Genomic DNA, 15,556 nt, shown 5'->3' with positions numbered 1-15,556 from the left:
AGTACCGTATTTATCCTCAGATAAGCCCCTCCCCTAGTGTAAATGTTCAGAACCGTATTTATCATCAGATCCCCTACCCTAGTGTAAAAGTTAAGTACCGTATTTATCCTCAGATCCCCTACCCTAGTGTAATAGTTTAGTACCATATTTATCCTCAGATAAGCCCCTACCCTAGTGTAAAAGTTTAGTACCGTATTTATCCTCAGATCCCCTACCCTAGTGTAAAAGTTTAGTACCGTATTTATCCTCAGATCCTCTACCCTAGTGTAAATGTTAAGTACCGTATTTATCCTCAGATCCCCTACCCTAGTGTAAAAGTTTAGTACCGTATTTATCCTCAGATCCCCTACCCTAGTGTAAAAGTTTAGTACCGTATTTATCCTCAGATAAGCCCCCTCCCCTAGTGTAAAAGTTTAGTACCGTATTTATCCTCAGATCCCCTACCCTAGTGTAAATGTTAAGTACCGTATTTATCCTCAGATCCCCTACCCTAGTGTAAAAGTTTAGTACCGTATTTATCCTCAGATCCCCTACCCTAGTGTAAAAGTTTAGTATCAAAGTTTGGGGAGGGCTTTTTTGTGAACCACAAATTAATTAATCTGCAAAAAATGAAAAAGGGGGCTTATTTGAGGACAGGGGCTTATTTTGGGATAAATATTGTATACCTATTCTCACACTCTCAGAATATCACACTGGAGATCTGACCATATTGTGTACTTAATCTCTCCCGAATCTTTCTACCTTCCTCCTATAAGGTATGAGTTTGCCTATTTAACAGTAAATCACCATGTCTCTGTGACACATGCACTCCAAGATCATCGATGTCTGATATGCGTTGACAATGTGATGAGGCCAACAATAAAAGTATGTTTGTTTCCTTTCCAGTTTCATCAGCTTGGGTAAATTCTTTACCTTTGAAGTTTCACCATAGGAAAACCCAAGTTACATGGAATAACATCTCAGCTAAATTACTTTATTACTTTATGTTTTGTAATGCTTTCCAAAGAAAAAATTTAAGTTTTAAGTATGTTCATTAGTCAAGTTATGGAAATTTGATGAAATTGTGGATCTGTTACGCTACCATTTTTTTTTTTTGTGCCTAATTTAGATATTTTGTAACTTGAAAAAAACAACTGTTTGACAATTTTCCAAAGAAGCACTGTTAAACTCATGATCACTCATTTATATAACTCTTTTAGTAATAATCTTTTTACCTGCATGCATGGCCGTATTTGATCAAACAGAAAACACATATATCATTTTCTTTACCTTATATTACCCAAAGTCTTAAATGACAATCAAACTCATCATTTTGTATTAAATATTCTATCTCTTTTTCTGCTATTCTCATAGTTAGAAATGTAATCTAATCAATAAAATGTTAAACAAGCCACCTTTTTATACATATGTATTACATTTTTTTGTAAATTTCAAAAAAATTTTTAATTGATTTTGTTATTAATGCATATATGTAGATGAGTAAGCTTATTATCAGGCATCATACAGGCTTATTGCTGGATTTTCACCCGGCAGACAATAGAACTTTGATATATCCTTATTTTTCATCATTTGAGCTAATGTTTGTGTTTTCAAATGTTTGTAATTGTATTTTGTATAAACAATTAATGCCGTGAATGATAGCTTTATCTTCCTTCAAAAACCTGAAATTGGATACACAGAAAACACTAACTAGAGTTCATTATCAAATTTTATATTAATTAAGTCTAACTTCTTCTGTGACAGATTAGATTACCAGATTTTTATTGCGGAACTCTTTTGTGAAGAAGATACAGATATCACATACCCCCTTAAGCACTTTTTCTTTTGAGTAATTGATATTATTGCCATGTCTTCCTCTAAATCCTCTCAAGGCTATTTTAATATCAAGACAAACTTAAGGTCATACATCACTTTATAAATAGAAACGTTAATTAATTTCGTTTCTGTTGATGTCTCAACCAAACACTGAAGCATTGTTACCTGTAACTATCTGATCTGTATATGATTATATCTGTCAGTTAAATGTCACACATATATAAAGTAAATATCATTAATACGGTTTTCCTGACAAATCATATTTTTCTTACCTTTTTCTGATTTTGTGGTAGGTTCCTCTGGGGCCACAGTTTTGGCAGAGGTGCACCCCATACTTCAGTCAATGGAGAAAGAGAAGTCACATCGTAAGCCTATAACAACATCCATTCTCATCGTAATTATCTCTCGTCCTGAAGCACGAACGACTGCTGCTGACTCCTACGTCCAGGAATCACTGCCTTTGTAGCACGCTGCTGCCTTCGACAGTCATTCTCACACTGCCTCCCTACCAAAGGCCACCGGTTGTCAATGACACATATCTGAAAGGTAATAAAGGGGTCAATCTACAAAGCTGTATACTTATAATACCTACAGGAGTTTAATGTATAGTATCAACATTTAACAATTGAAGTTATTCATAATTTTTGTGTACAAAAAAAAATATAAATATATACATGTATATAAAAATCATGTACATTTGTATATATAAAATCATGAATGAATGTTGCCGTTCTGACTGATATTTAATATATTTGATAATTTCGGCTTGAAAATCTGACACCATAAAATTACACAAGTGTGCTGTAGGCAATTCCAGTTCTTAGCTTAAAACCTAACTGTTCATCAGTACAGTAGGAAATAGATAAAAAATTGAATACAACTGGGCAAACAAATATTGACAGAAAACATACAGACCACATATCTGTTAAAGTACTGTTGTTGAGAACATAAAATATTCATCCCCAATTAAGGTTTAAGATTTTTTTTTTTTCAAAAATTTGATCATTAATTATTACTATGTCCTGTTTCAAACAGTTAAGAGGTGGTTGGGTGGCTCAGAGGTGGTTGGGTGGCTCAGTGGTAACACACTTGCCTTTCACTTACAGGGTTAGATTCCCTGATCGGACGTGAAAAGGTATGGGGTCACCTGGCCGACCACATGGGTTTTCTCTGGGTACTCCTGTCTCCCCCCCACAACAAGACCCCTCCTGCACTTCCATTTGAGTCAATAAGATCGAGTGTTTAACATAAATTGGTATAATATTCTTCATAACTGTTATAAAAATAATAAAGTTAAAATTTTGCTACACTAAATTTTCAACAATCAAAATTACTTTTACAAAATTGTTTCCATATTAAATCTATGTCATTAACCAGAATTTTGCAATACTACTTTGGTAACAAAGTGGTTTTTATAATAAAAAAAAAATGGGATAAAGATTATTACAGGAGAACATTTAAAAGATAAAATCCATAAACCTGTTGAAGAATATATCACCCATCCCTTAAACTGCCAACAGTATCAGACTGCTATTGTGATGAAAATGCATCTTGACATTTAGACAGTCGATTTAACACTTTCCCCAATCGACAAATAATGAACTGCCAACATTGGCACTCTCTGCCTGACAAAGCGAACAGATATTTTTCTGCAGCTCTCAAATATAGTTTTCAATCAAAGGTAAATACCCTTTTATATAATATCAAGAAAATCCTATATAAATGTAAAATTTGAACTTCATCATAATAGCCTTCTGTCAGCAGCAGATACCCAAATCTTTAAGTTATTTCTGATACTACATTTCTCCTAGAAATTTAAGTTAGGAGTACACCGTCACATAATTTCTAACTCAAATTTAAATGGTGGGCTTATCACAAGACATTGAAACAACATCTATTTATTTGTTTTTTGTTTTATTTTAAATTATCTATTTTACAACAATTGCAAAATAGGTTGTTGGCCCTGTTGGAAGCACACAGGGGTCTTAGTGGAGGAGGAAACCAAATTAATCGAAGAAAAATGACATGGTCAAGCAGGTGGCCCCAAACCTTTCCACATCCAATTGAGGAATCGAACCCGAACCACCTAGGTGAAAGGCAAGTGTGTTACCACTGTTCCACCTGAGCAGCCATTGTTGGTGATATAACAGAAAAAGACACTTATTACAAGTCATGGGCTTATTGTAGGATAAATACAGCGATATCTGTCCCTTTACTGCCTGTTTCAATCCTCTCTTCATAGCATGTTATTGCATAATATTCTAAGCAAAAGCCGTTATATGAAAACAAATCAGAATTGTCTATCGATATGTAAACATGGTTTTTACATTTCATGAAAAATCATAACACAGTATCTTCTCCTACCCCTAAAATTCTCTCAAAACAATCTTAAAATACACTTTATCATTAATAAACACTTAAAGTTCAGATGTTTATAAGATATTTCACTAAAAGTACTGCAAAACAACAAATTGAGTTTGAAAAGTTAAATATTTTTTCTTCTCCTTAACTTTTACTCTGACAAATACTAGTGCTTTCTCTACCAGCTCTGCTAGAAAGAATTTATAAACAGCCAATTTGCGAGAGCATCAGACAATACAAGGAAGGAAGATTGGAATCTCTGGTTTGATCCCAGCTACATGTCGGAGGCATCGAAAACAGAGGATCTCTGTTACATAGGCACCCTTGTAGGAATTCAGACATAGGCACCCTTGTAGGAATTCAGACATAGGCACCCTTGTAGGAATTCAGACATTGGCACCCTTGTAGGAATTCAGACATTGGCACCCTTGTAGGAATTCAGACATTGGCACCCTTGTAGGAATTCAGACATAGGCACCCTTGTAGGAATTCAGACATAGGCACCCTTGTAGGAATTCAGACATAGGCACCCTTGTAGGAATTCAGACATTGGCACCCTTGTAGGAATTCAGACATTGGCACCCTTGTAGGAATTCAGACATAGGCACCCTTGTAGGAATTCAGACATAGGCACCCTTGTAGGAATTCAGACATTGGCACCCTTGTAGGAATTCAGACATTGGCACCCTTGTAGGAATTCAGACATATATGTAGGCACCCTTGTAGGAATTGAGACATAGGCACCCTTGTAGGAATTGAGACATTGGCACCCTTGTAGGAATTCAGACATAGGCACCCTTGTAGGAATTCAGACATAGGCACCCTTGTAGGAATTCAGACATAGGCACCCTTGTAGGAATTCAGACATTGGCACCCTTGTAGGAATTCAGACATTGGCACCCTTGTAGGAATTCAGACATAGGCACCCTTGTAGGAATTCAGACATTGGCACCCTAGTAGGAATTCAGACATTGGAACCCTTGAAGGAATTCAGACATAGGCACCCTTGTAGGAATTGAGACATTGGCACCCTTGTAGGAATTCAGACATAGGCACCCTTGTAGGAATTCAGACATAGGCACCCTTGTAGGAATTCAGACATAGGCACCCTTGTAAGAATTCAGACATTGGTACCCTTGTAGGAATTCAGACATTGGCACCCTTGTAGGAATTCAGACATAGGCACCCTTGTAGGAATTCAGACATTGGCACCCTTGTAAGAATTCAGACATTGGCACCCTTGTAGGAATTCAGACATAGGCACCCTTGTAGGAATTCAGACATTGGCACCCTTGTAGGAATTCAGACTTTGGCACCCTAGTAGGAATTCAGACATTGGAACCCTTGTAGGAATTCAGACATTGGCACCCTTGTAGGAATTCAGACATAGGCACCCTTGTAGGAATTCAGACATTGGCACCCTTGTAGGAATTCAGACATTGGCACCCTTGTAGGAATTCAGACATAGGCACCCTTGAAGGAATTCAGACATTGGCACTCTTGTAGGAATTCAGACATTGGAACCCTTGTAGGAATTCAGACATTGGCACCCTTGTAGGAATTCAGACATTGGCACCCTTGTAGGAATTCAGACATTGGCACCCTTGTAGGAATTCAGACATAGGCACCCTTGAAGGAATTCAGACATTGGCACCCTTGTAGGAATTCAGACATTGGAACCCTTGTAGGAATTCAGACATTGGCACCCTTGAAGGAATTCAGACATTGGCACCCTTGTAGGAATTCAGACATTGGAACCCTTGTAGGAATTCAGACATTGGCACCCTTGTAGGAATTCAGACATTGGCACCCTTGTAGGAATTCAGACATTGGCACCCTTGTAGGAATTCAGACTTTGGCACCCTTGTAGGAATTCAGACATAGGCACCATTGTAGGAATTCAGACATAGGCACCCTTGTAGGAATTCAGACATAGGCACCCTTGTAGGAATTCAGACATTGGCACCCTTGTAGGAATTCAGACATAGGCACCCTTGAAGGAATTCAGACATTGGCACCCTTGTAGGAATTCAGACAATGACACCCTTGAAGGAATTCAGACATGGGCACCCTTGTAGGAATTCAGACATTGGCACCCTTGTAGGAATTCAGACATAGGCACCCTAGTAGGAATTCAGACATAGGCACCCTTGAAAGAATTCAGACATTGGCACCCTTGTAGGAATTCAGATATTGGCACCCTTGTAGGAATTCAGATATTGGCACCCTTGTAGGAATTCAGACTTTGGCACCCTTGTAGGAATTCAGACATTGGAACCCTTGTAGGAATTCAGACATTGGCACCCTTGAAGGAATTCAGACATTGGCACCCTTGTAGGAATTCAGACATTGGCACCCTTGTAGGAATTCAGACATTTGCACCCTTGTAGGAATTCAGACTTTGGCACCCTTGTAGAAATTCAGACATTGGCACCCTTGTAGGAATTCAGATATAGGCACCCTTGAAGGAATTCAGACATTGGCACCCTTGTAGGAATTCAGACAATGACACCCTTGAAGGAATTCAGACATAGGCACCCTTGAAGGAATTCAGACATTGGCACCCTTGTAGGAATTCAGACAATGACACCCTTGAAGGAATTCAGACATAGGCACCCTTGTAGGAATTGAGACATTGGCACCCTTGTAGGAATTCAGACATAGGCACCCTTATAGGAATTCAGACATAGGCACCCTTGTAGGAATTCAGACATAGGCACCCTTATAGGAATTCAGACATAGGCACCCTTGTAGGAATTCAGATATAGGCACCCTTGTAGGAATTCAGACAATGACACCCTTGAAGGAATTCAGACATAGGCACCCTTATAGGAATTCAGACATAGGCACCCTTGTAGGAATTCAGACATAGGCACCCTTGTAGGAATTCAGACATAGGCACCCTTGTAGGAATTCAGACATAGGCACCCTTGTAGGAATTCAGACATAGGCACCCTTGTAGGAATTCAGACATAGGCACCCTTGTAGGAATTCAGACATTGGCACCCTTGTAGGAATTCAGACATAGGCACCCTTGTAGGAATTCAGACATAGGCACCCTTGTAGGAATTCAGACATAGGCACCCTTATAGGAATTCAGACATAGGCACCCTTATAGGAATTCAGACATAGGCACCCTTGTAGGAATTCAGACATAGGCACCCTTGTAGGAATTCAGACATTGGCACCCTAGTAGGAATTCAGACATAGGCACCCTTGTAGGAATTCAGACATAGGCACCCTTATAGGAATTCAGACATAGGCACCCTTGTAGGAATTCAGACATAGGCACCCTTGTAGGAATTCAGACATTGGCACCCTTGTAGGAATTCAGACATAGGCACCCTTGAAGGAATTCAGACATAGGCACCCTTATAGGAATTCAGACATAGGCACCCTTGTAGGAATTCAGACATAGGCACCCTTGTAGGAATTCAGACATTGGCACCCTTGTAGGAATTCAGACATTGGCACCCTTGTAGGAATTCAGACATAGGCACCCTTGAAGGAATTCAGACATAGGCACCCTTGTAGGAATTCAGACATTGGCACCCTTGTAGGAATTCAGACATTGGCACCCTTGTAGGAATTCAGACATTGGCACCCTTGAAGGAATTCAGACATAGGCACCCTTGTAGGAATTCAGACATTGGCACCCTTGTAGGAATTCAGACATTGGCACCCTTGTAGGAATTCAGACATTGGCACCCTTGTAGGAATTCAGACATAGGCACCCTTGTAGGAATTCAGAGATAGGCACCCTTGTAGGAATTCAGACATTGGCACCCTTGTAGGAATTCAGACATTGGCACCCTTGTAGGAATTCAGACATTGGCACCCTTGAAGGAATTCAGACATAGGCACCCTTGTAGGAATTCAGACATTGGCACCCTTGTAGGAATTCAGACATAGGCACCCTTGAAGGAATTCAGACATAGGCACCCTTGTAGGAATTCAGACATTGGCACCCTTGTAGGAATTCAGACATAGGCACACTTGAAGGAATTCAGACATAGGCACCCTTATAGGAATTCAGACATAGGCACCCTTGTAGGAATTCAGACATAGGCACCCTTGTAGGAATTCAGACATTGGCACCCTTGTAGGAATTCAGACATTGGCACCCTTGTAGGAATTCAGACATAGGCACCCTTGAAGGAATTCAGACATAGGCACCCTTGTAGGAATTCAGACATTGGCACCCTTGTAGGAATTCAGACATTGGCACCCTTGTAGGAATTCAGACAAAGGCACCCTTGAAGGAATTCAGACATAGGCACCCTTGTAGGAATTCAGACATTGGCACCCTTGTAGGAATTCAGACATAGGCACCCTTGAAGGAATTCAGACATAGGCACCCTTATAGGAATTCAGACATAGGCACCCTTGTAGGAATTCAGACATAGGCACCCTTGTAGGAATTCAGACATTGGCACCCTTGTAGGAATTCAGACATTGGCACCCTTGTAGGAATTCAGACATTGGCACCCTTGTAGGAATTCAGACATTGGCACCCTTGTAGGAATTCAGACATAGGCACCCTTGTAGGAATTCAGACATAGGCACCCTTATAGGAATTCAGACATAGGCACCCTTGTAGGAATTCAGACATAGGCACCCTTATAGGAATTCAGACATTGGCACCCTTGTAGGAATTCAGACATTGGCACCCTTGTAGGAATTCAGACATAGGCACCCTTGTAGGAATTCAGACATAGGCACCCTTATAGGAATTCAGACATAGGCACCCTTTTGGGAATTCAGACATAGGCACCCTTGTAGGAATTCAGAATTACTAACAAAATTAGATTATTATTCTTGATCCACAAGGAAAGCTGTTACCCATAGGGTAATGTTCCCTGTAGCAGTTCATCCTTACTTTATCAATCCAAGTACTCTTCGCTAACGAGTCCTATTAAGTGATCTTTATGACAATTGGGAGGATGGAGCAGTTACACAATCATCACATCATGGGAGTGATGATTACTTCAAATATGAAATTAATTTGTATGGAGCATAACACAATTATCACTTCATAGGAAGGGCCGATACTTCAATTATAGAATTAATTTGTATGGAGCATAACACAATCATCATACCATGGGAAGGTAACTACTTCAAACATAGAATTAATTTGTATTGAGCAAAACACAATCATCACTCAATGGGAAAGAATACTACTTCAAATATACAATTAATTTTTATGGAGCATAACACAATCATCACTGCATGGGAAGGGTAACTACTCCAAATATAAAATATTTTGTATGGAGCAAAACACAATCATCACTCAATGGGAAAGAATACTACTTCAATTATAGAATTAATTTGTATGGAGCATAACACAATCATCACTCCATGGGAAGGATGGCACCTTCAAATATATTCCTTCTTTACAATAGGTTAATACCACTATATGCATTAATAATAACTTAAAAAAAAATTATTTATTAGTTGTTTTGCGATGTACTATCTACATGATGCCATTATAAAATCACAAACATATGCAGTTTTTTTTTTTTTTTTTTTTCTCTCTCTTTTTTTTTCTTTCTACATAATAAGAATTTGAAATCTGAAAATTGTTTTATAATATTGATTATAAAACAAAGAACAAAACCTCAGGAACTGTGTGTAACCTGTGTATGACAATAAAGAGTGGGATGTTGAATAAGGCTTTAACATACATAGGTCTGTTTACCAAGGAAGTTTAAATAGAATTAGGAATGAATTGGTCCATAGTTTCGCTGCTGTCAAAGACAGGAGCTTGGAGGCTTAAAAATGTCACAAACACATGTACATAGAATTAATAGCCTAACAGTAGAGTACAATGTTAGTAATTACTGCTTGCTAATCAGATTGTACTGAACTTTAAAACAAATAACACAACCGAGATTATAACTCTAATTTATAGAATCCAAACCTAAAATAACACAAGGAGAGGTCTTCATAAGTAGACCAATCCAATTCCAGGGCTAATTTTAGCTGTACTTTTCTCAAATCCATCTACCGTACATTTTCCATGTGATTTATTCAGAATGGTTTAATTTCAGAGCGTAATGATTTTGTTCATTGCAAGATCTATTTTTAGAGTTTATTTTGTATGACTTTTGATAATCAGCCAAACTTTCTATTCTCAGATTTTTCAACCAATTTTAACAATCTTCAAACATTGACATGCAAGTTTTTTGTGATTTTTTTTTTACTCACTTAGGCCCTTTTGAGCGGGTCAAGGACAATTTAGATAAGTCTATGATCAGAATAAGCTGTATTTTATATGCATGATATCAAATATAAATACACTAGATTTTGTGATGACTTATCAAAGTAAAAAAGTGACAAAAGTGAAATAAAAGATAAAATTATTTTCACATGTGAAAAGACATACTTTATTAGATATTGATAAGTAATGAACAGCTGGTGGATGGCCACACAGACAGATGGCTATATGTTAGACCGGGTCATCTAAGAGTCAACATTCACAGATAGGTGTTGTTCAATAGGGCAGCAGATGGATTTTGTCATATGCATTATACCACAATTCCATGTCCAGTGCCATTTACATTTGTAGTCTTTCCAGGAAATTTCTAGTGTGTTTTCCTACAGAGGCATCCAAAGTGGACACACCTTAATCACTTGACACAATGACTCTTTCCGGACCTGTTACCGATTAGGGCCAATTATCTGTTTCCTAGGGTGAGTCGTATGGAGACAAAAGATGACCATTTTACTTGGATCATTTAAAGTGGTCCCTAGATACATCCTGCTTCTACTTCCTTTGTACTAAAATTCAGCTAGTAGAGATCCATGCTGAATATGAATGTGGTCTGATTTACTAGAAGGCTTGGAAACATTTCACTGCAAGTGTAGCATTACAAACAATGTAAAGAATCTCCTGAATGGTGTAAATGTAGTGTGACAAATTGTTCACAGAATAGATGCTTTTGAGAGAAACTACTAAATGTAATGGAAGCGGTGGTCGGTGGATATCCTAGTTGGTTAATCAATCATAAAAACAAACCTGTAGATTTTATCCTATACTGAACCCTGGGAGGAAAATGCTGAGTTTTTTAATGGATGAAACAAACAACATAGGTATCTACAAATATACTGTATATAAAAAAATTAATAAATATAAAAAAAAAAAAAAAAAGACACTTTGTTAAGTTTTTACCAACTTTACCAAAACTATGTATTTCTTGTGAAAATTGTAATATATATATATGTACATGTACATACATTTAATAATTTTCCCAATAGTTAATTTTTTCCAAAGTAACACTTTTTATTTATTTTTTATTTTTTTGCAATTTTAAGCTGTATGCTCTAAATTAGCAACCTTTATATCTCTTGAGTGAACTCTATAGTGAGAGAGTAAGTTATCATGTACAACACAACCCCAGTCAACTCTATAGTGAGAGAGTAAGTTATCATGTACAACACAACCCCAGTCAACTCTATAGTGAGAGAGTAAGTTATCATATACAACAACAACCCCAGTCAACTATATAGTGAGAGGGCAAGTTATCATATATAACACAACCCCAGTCAACTCTATAGTGAGAGAGCAAGTTGTCATGTACAACACAACCCCAGTCAACTCTATAGTGAGAGAGTAAGTTATCATATACAACACAACCCCAGTCAACCCTATAGTGAGAGAGTAAGTTATCATGTACAACACAACCCCAGTCAACCCTATAGTGAGAGAGTAAGTTATCATATACAACAACACACCCCAGTCAACTCTATCATGTATAACACAACCCCAGTCAACTCTATAGTGAGAGAGTATGGTTATCATATACAGCACAACCCCAGTCAACCCTATAGTGAGAGAGTAAGTTATCATATACAACACAACCCCAGTCAACCCTATAGTGAGAGAACAAGTTATCATGTACAACAACCCCAGTCAACTGTACAGTGAGAGAGTAAGTTATCATGTACAACACAACCCCAGTCAACTCTATAGTGAGAGAGTAAGTTATCATGTACAACACAACCCCAGTCAACTCTATAGTGAGAGGGCAAGTTATCATATACAACAACAACCCCAGTCAACTCTATAGTGAGAGGGAAATATCATTTTATTATCCTCACCATTATTCATTATGAAGGACAAAGTAAAAAGTGTATGTTTATTCTTTGTCAGCCATCAATACTAGTTTCCATGGTGAATTCATGATGCTGAAGTTTGCCAAAGAAGTGAACCATTTTTTTGTCTTTGACATTTTTTTTGCTGGAAAAATTAAATTACATACAACATGCCAGTAGAAACTTAACTTTCCCAATCACCAACTAATATGTCCTTTTGTTGGAAATCACCAGATTTGATAAAAAAAAATCATTTTCCATCTATCCAGTGTCAATGTTCTGTAAGTTTCTCTTTGTCTGGTCTGTCATTCATTGTCTTGTGATTTATGGCAATGTCACGTGTGGAGGCAGAAATGGATTCACCGTCTGCAAGAATCTCCTCCTGTACATAAATGTCAGCGTACACCTATTCCAAACATTACATGTAAGTAAACTGAAAATCTGGTGGAAAAAAAAATCTAAAACAGCAGATAACTTCATATGTGGTACATTGCTAAGCATGACACTTGTAGGTGGGATGAAGGTTATATATACCAATCACGACTTTTATCGGTGAGGTCAAAGTTCATACAAATAATGATTTTTACAGGTGATACCAAGGCCATATATACTATGATCTTTGTATACAAAGTCAAGATAGTATCAAGAAATATGATGCTTGAAAGCTACTGTATGGATTGGGTCAAGATCAAGGCACTTAAAAATAAAATATCTGTGATAAAACATACCAATATTTTCATTTATCAGTGAAGTCAAGGTCACATCAACTCTGACATTAATCAGTGGGGTCAAGGTCACACCGTTCTCAACATTTATCAGTGGGGTGCAGGTCACATCGACCCTGACATTAATCAGTAGGGTCAAGGTCACATCAAACCAGACATTTATCAGTGGGGTCAAGGTCACACCGTTCTCAACATTTATCAGTGGGGTGCAGGTCACATCGACCCTGACATTAATCAGTAGGGTCAAGGTCACATCAAACCAGACATTTATCAGTGGGGTCAAGGTCACACCGTTCTCAACATTTATCAGTGGGGTGCAGGTCACATCGACCCTGACATTAATCAGTAGGGTCAAAGTCACATCAAACCAGACATTTATTGTAAGGAAACATCAAAACTAAAGCATGGTTATTATGTTACATATGTGTCAATAAGATATACAACTAATAAAAACTTGAAATGGTCTTAACACAAGGAAATACATTTCTTGATAATTAAGCATTGATGTGAATTTTTTACAAATATTTTGTTTGCAAACTGTATGAATCCTTTGGTTTAGTTTGGTTTGGTTTATTTTGTTTAATGTCCTATTAACAGCCAGGATCATTTAAGGACGTGCCAGGTTTTGGAGGTGGAGGAAAGCCAGAGTACCCGGAGAAAAAACACCGGTCTATGGTCGGTACCTGGCAACTGCCCCATGTAGGTTTCAAACTCGCAACCCAGAGTTGCGAGTTCGAAACCTACGTGGGGCAGCGGATTCTTACAAAAGTTTGCAAACAATTTTTTTCATACCCCTATGAAACTAAAAAATAATTGACATCAATGCTTATAATTAATTTTTGAGATTGATTTTCAAAATTAAAGCATGTTTGATTTACAATTTAACTGATCTTATAAGTCAATATGCAACATCAATGGCCGTATTGTGATTGCCACATTTTCCATGCCATTTTCAGACTCAACCAATCAGAAAGCTGCATTCTGTGTACAAACAATGTAAAATTAATTATTACAAACGGACAAATATATTATATATATATTAAAGTGGGAGTAACTTATTTCTCCATGTCTTTCACTACTGTTTGCATGATAAATCACACCTTTTAAAAATTCTACAAAAACAATTTCCCATGTACTTTTACAAATAAAAATTATTTTTACTACATGTAGGGTATAATATAAGTTAATACATGTACATTGCATGTAGAGATTGTTTGGCAGGCAAACAAATGATAACAAAAGTCAACAGAACAAATGGATGTCTCACAAAAACTGTGTGTCAATCAATGATATGTAGATAATTAGAGAAACAACAACAGCTAAAATATTGGTTTTGATATGTGATCTTATGTACCAAATGAAATTGTACAACTGGTCTCTGGCATACTTACAAGTACAGATCGATGTAATTGCCATTCTGCCAAGCTTCAGTCAAAACAAAATACTTAATTAGGTGGAAACCATACATCATCAAAATTAATACCATTAGTAATTACATCTGGGAATGGTTTAATTATCATCCCCTATCAGACTTGTCAAACTCTCCAATGAAACAAAGACTTGCCACTGTATGTCGACACCACATTCTCCATTGTTTTTCCCTGCACTCCCATTATTTGTCCCCACACTTCCCATTGTTTGTCCCCATACTTCCCATTGTTTGTCCCCACACTTCCCATTGTTTGTTCCTACCCTTTCTATTGTTTGTCCTCAAACTTTCCATTTTTTGTCCCCACACTTCCAATTGTCCCCACACTTCCCATTGTTTGTCCCCACACTTCCCATTGTTTGTTGCCACACTTCCCATTGTTTGTCCCCATACTTCCCATTGTTTGTCCCTACACTTCCCATTGTTTGTCCCCACACTTCCCATTGTTTGTCCCCCATACTTCCCATTGTTTGTCCCCACACTTCCCATTGTTTGTCCCCACACTTCCCATTGTTTGTCCCTACACTTCCCATTGTTTGTCCCTACACTTCCCATTGTTTGTCCCCACACTTCCCATTGTTTGTCCCCACACTTCCCATTGTTTCCCCTCACACTTCCCATTGTTTGTCCTAACACTTCCCATTGTTTGTCCCCACACTTCCCATTGTTTGTCCCCACACTTCCCATTGTTTGTCCCCACACTTCCCATTGTTTGTCCCCACACTTCCCATTGTTTGTTCCCACACTTTCCATTGTTTGTCCCCACACTTCCCATTGTTTGTCCCCACACTTCCCATTGTTTGTTCCCACACTTTCCATTGTTTGTCCCCACACTTCCCATTGTTTGTCCCCACACTTCCCATTGTTTGTTCCCACACTTTCTATTGTTTGTCCCAACACATTCCATTGTTTGTCCCCACACTTCCCATTGTTTGCCCCCACACTTCCCATCGTTTGACCCCACACTTCCCATTGTTTGTCCCCACACTTCCCATTGTTTGTCCCTACACTTCCCATTGTTTGTCCTCACACTTCCCATTGTTTGCCCCCACACTTCCCATCGTTTGACCCCACACTTCCCATCGTTTGTCCTATCACTTCCCATTGTTTGTCCCCACATCCCATAGTTTGT

At 38.1% G+C, this 15,556-nt stretch overlaps 1 protein-coding gene across 1 annotated transcript in view; it reads right to left on the bottom strand.

Moving 5' to 3' along the window:
• The window catches only part of LOC117329624 (serine/threonine-protein phosphatase with EF-hands 2-like), a 92,425-nt gene that overhangs the window by 61,272 nt on the left and 15,597 nt on the right, over positions 1–15,556 (bottom strand). Inside the window, exon 2 of the mRNA XM_033887648.1 lies at positions 2,088–2,354. Within this exon, the coding sequence (XP_033743539.1) occupies positions 2,088–2,148 (61 nt within the window). The 5' untranslated portion in view covers positions 2,149–2,354. The remainder of the gene's footprint in view (positions 1–2,087; positions 2,355–15,556) is intronic.

Source organism: Pecten maximus, chromosome 6 (genome assembly GCF_902652985.1).
Source record: "Pecten maximus chromosome 6, xPecMax1.1, whole genome shotgun sequence".
NCBI classification, from domain to species: Eukaryota; Metazoa; Mollusca; class Bivalvia; order Pectinida; family Pectinidae; genus Pecten; species Pecten maximus.
Note: the sequence above shows the minus strand (reverse complement) of the source record. Positions and strands in the feature narration are given on the sequence as shown.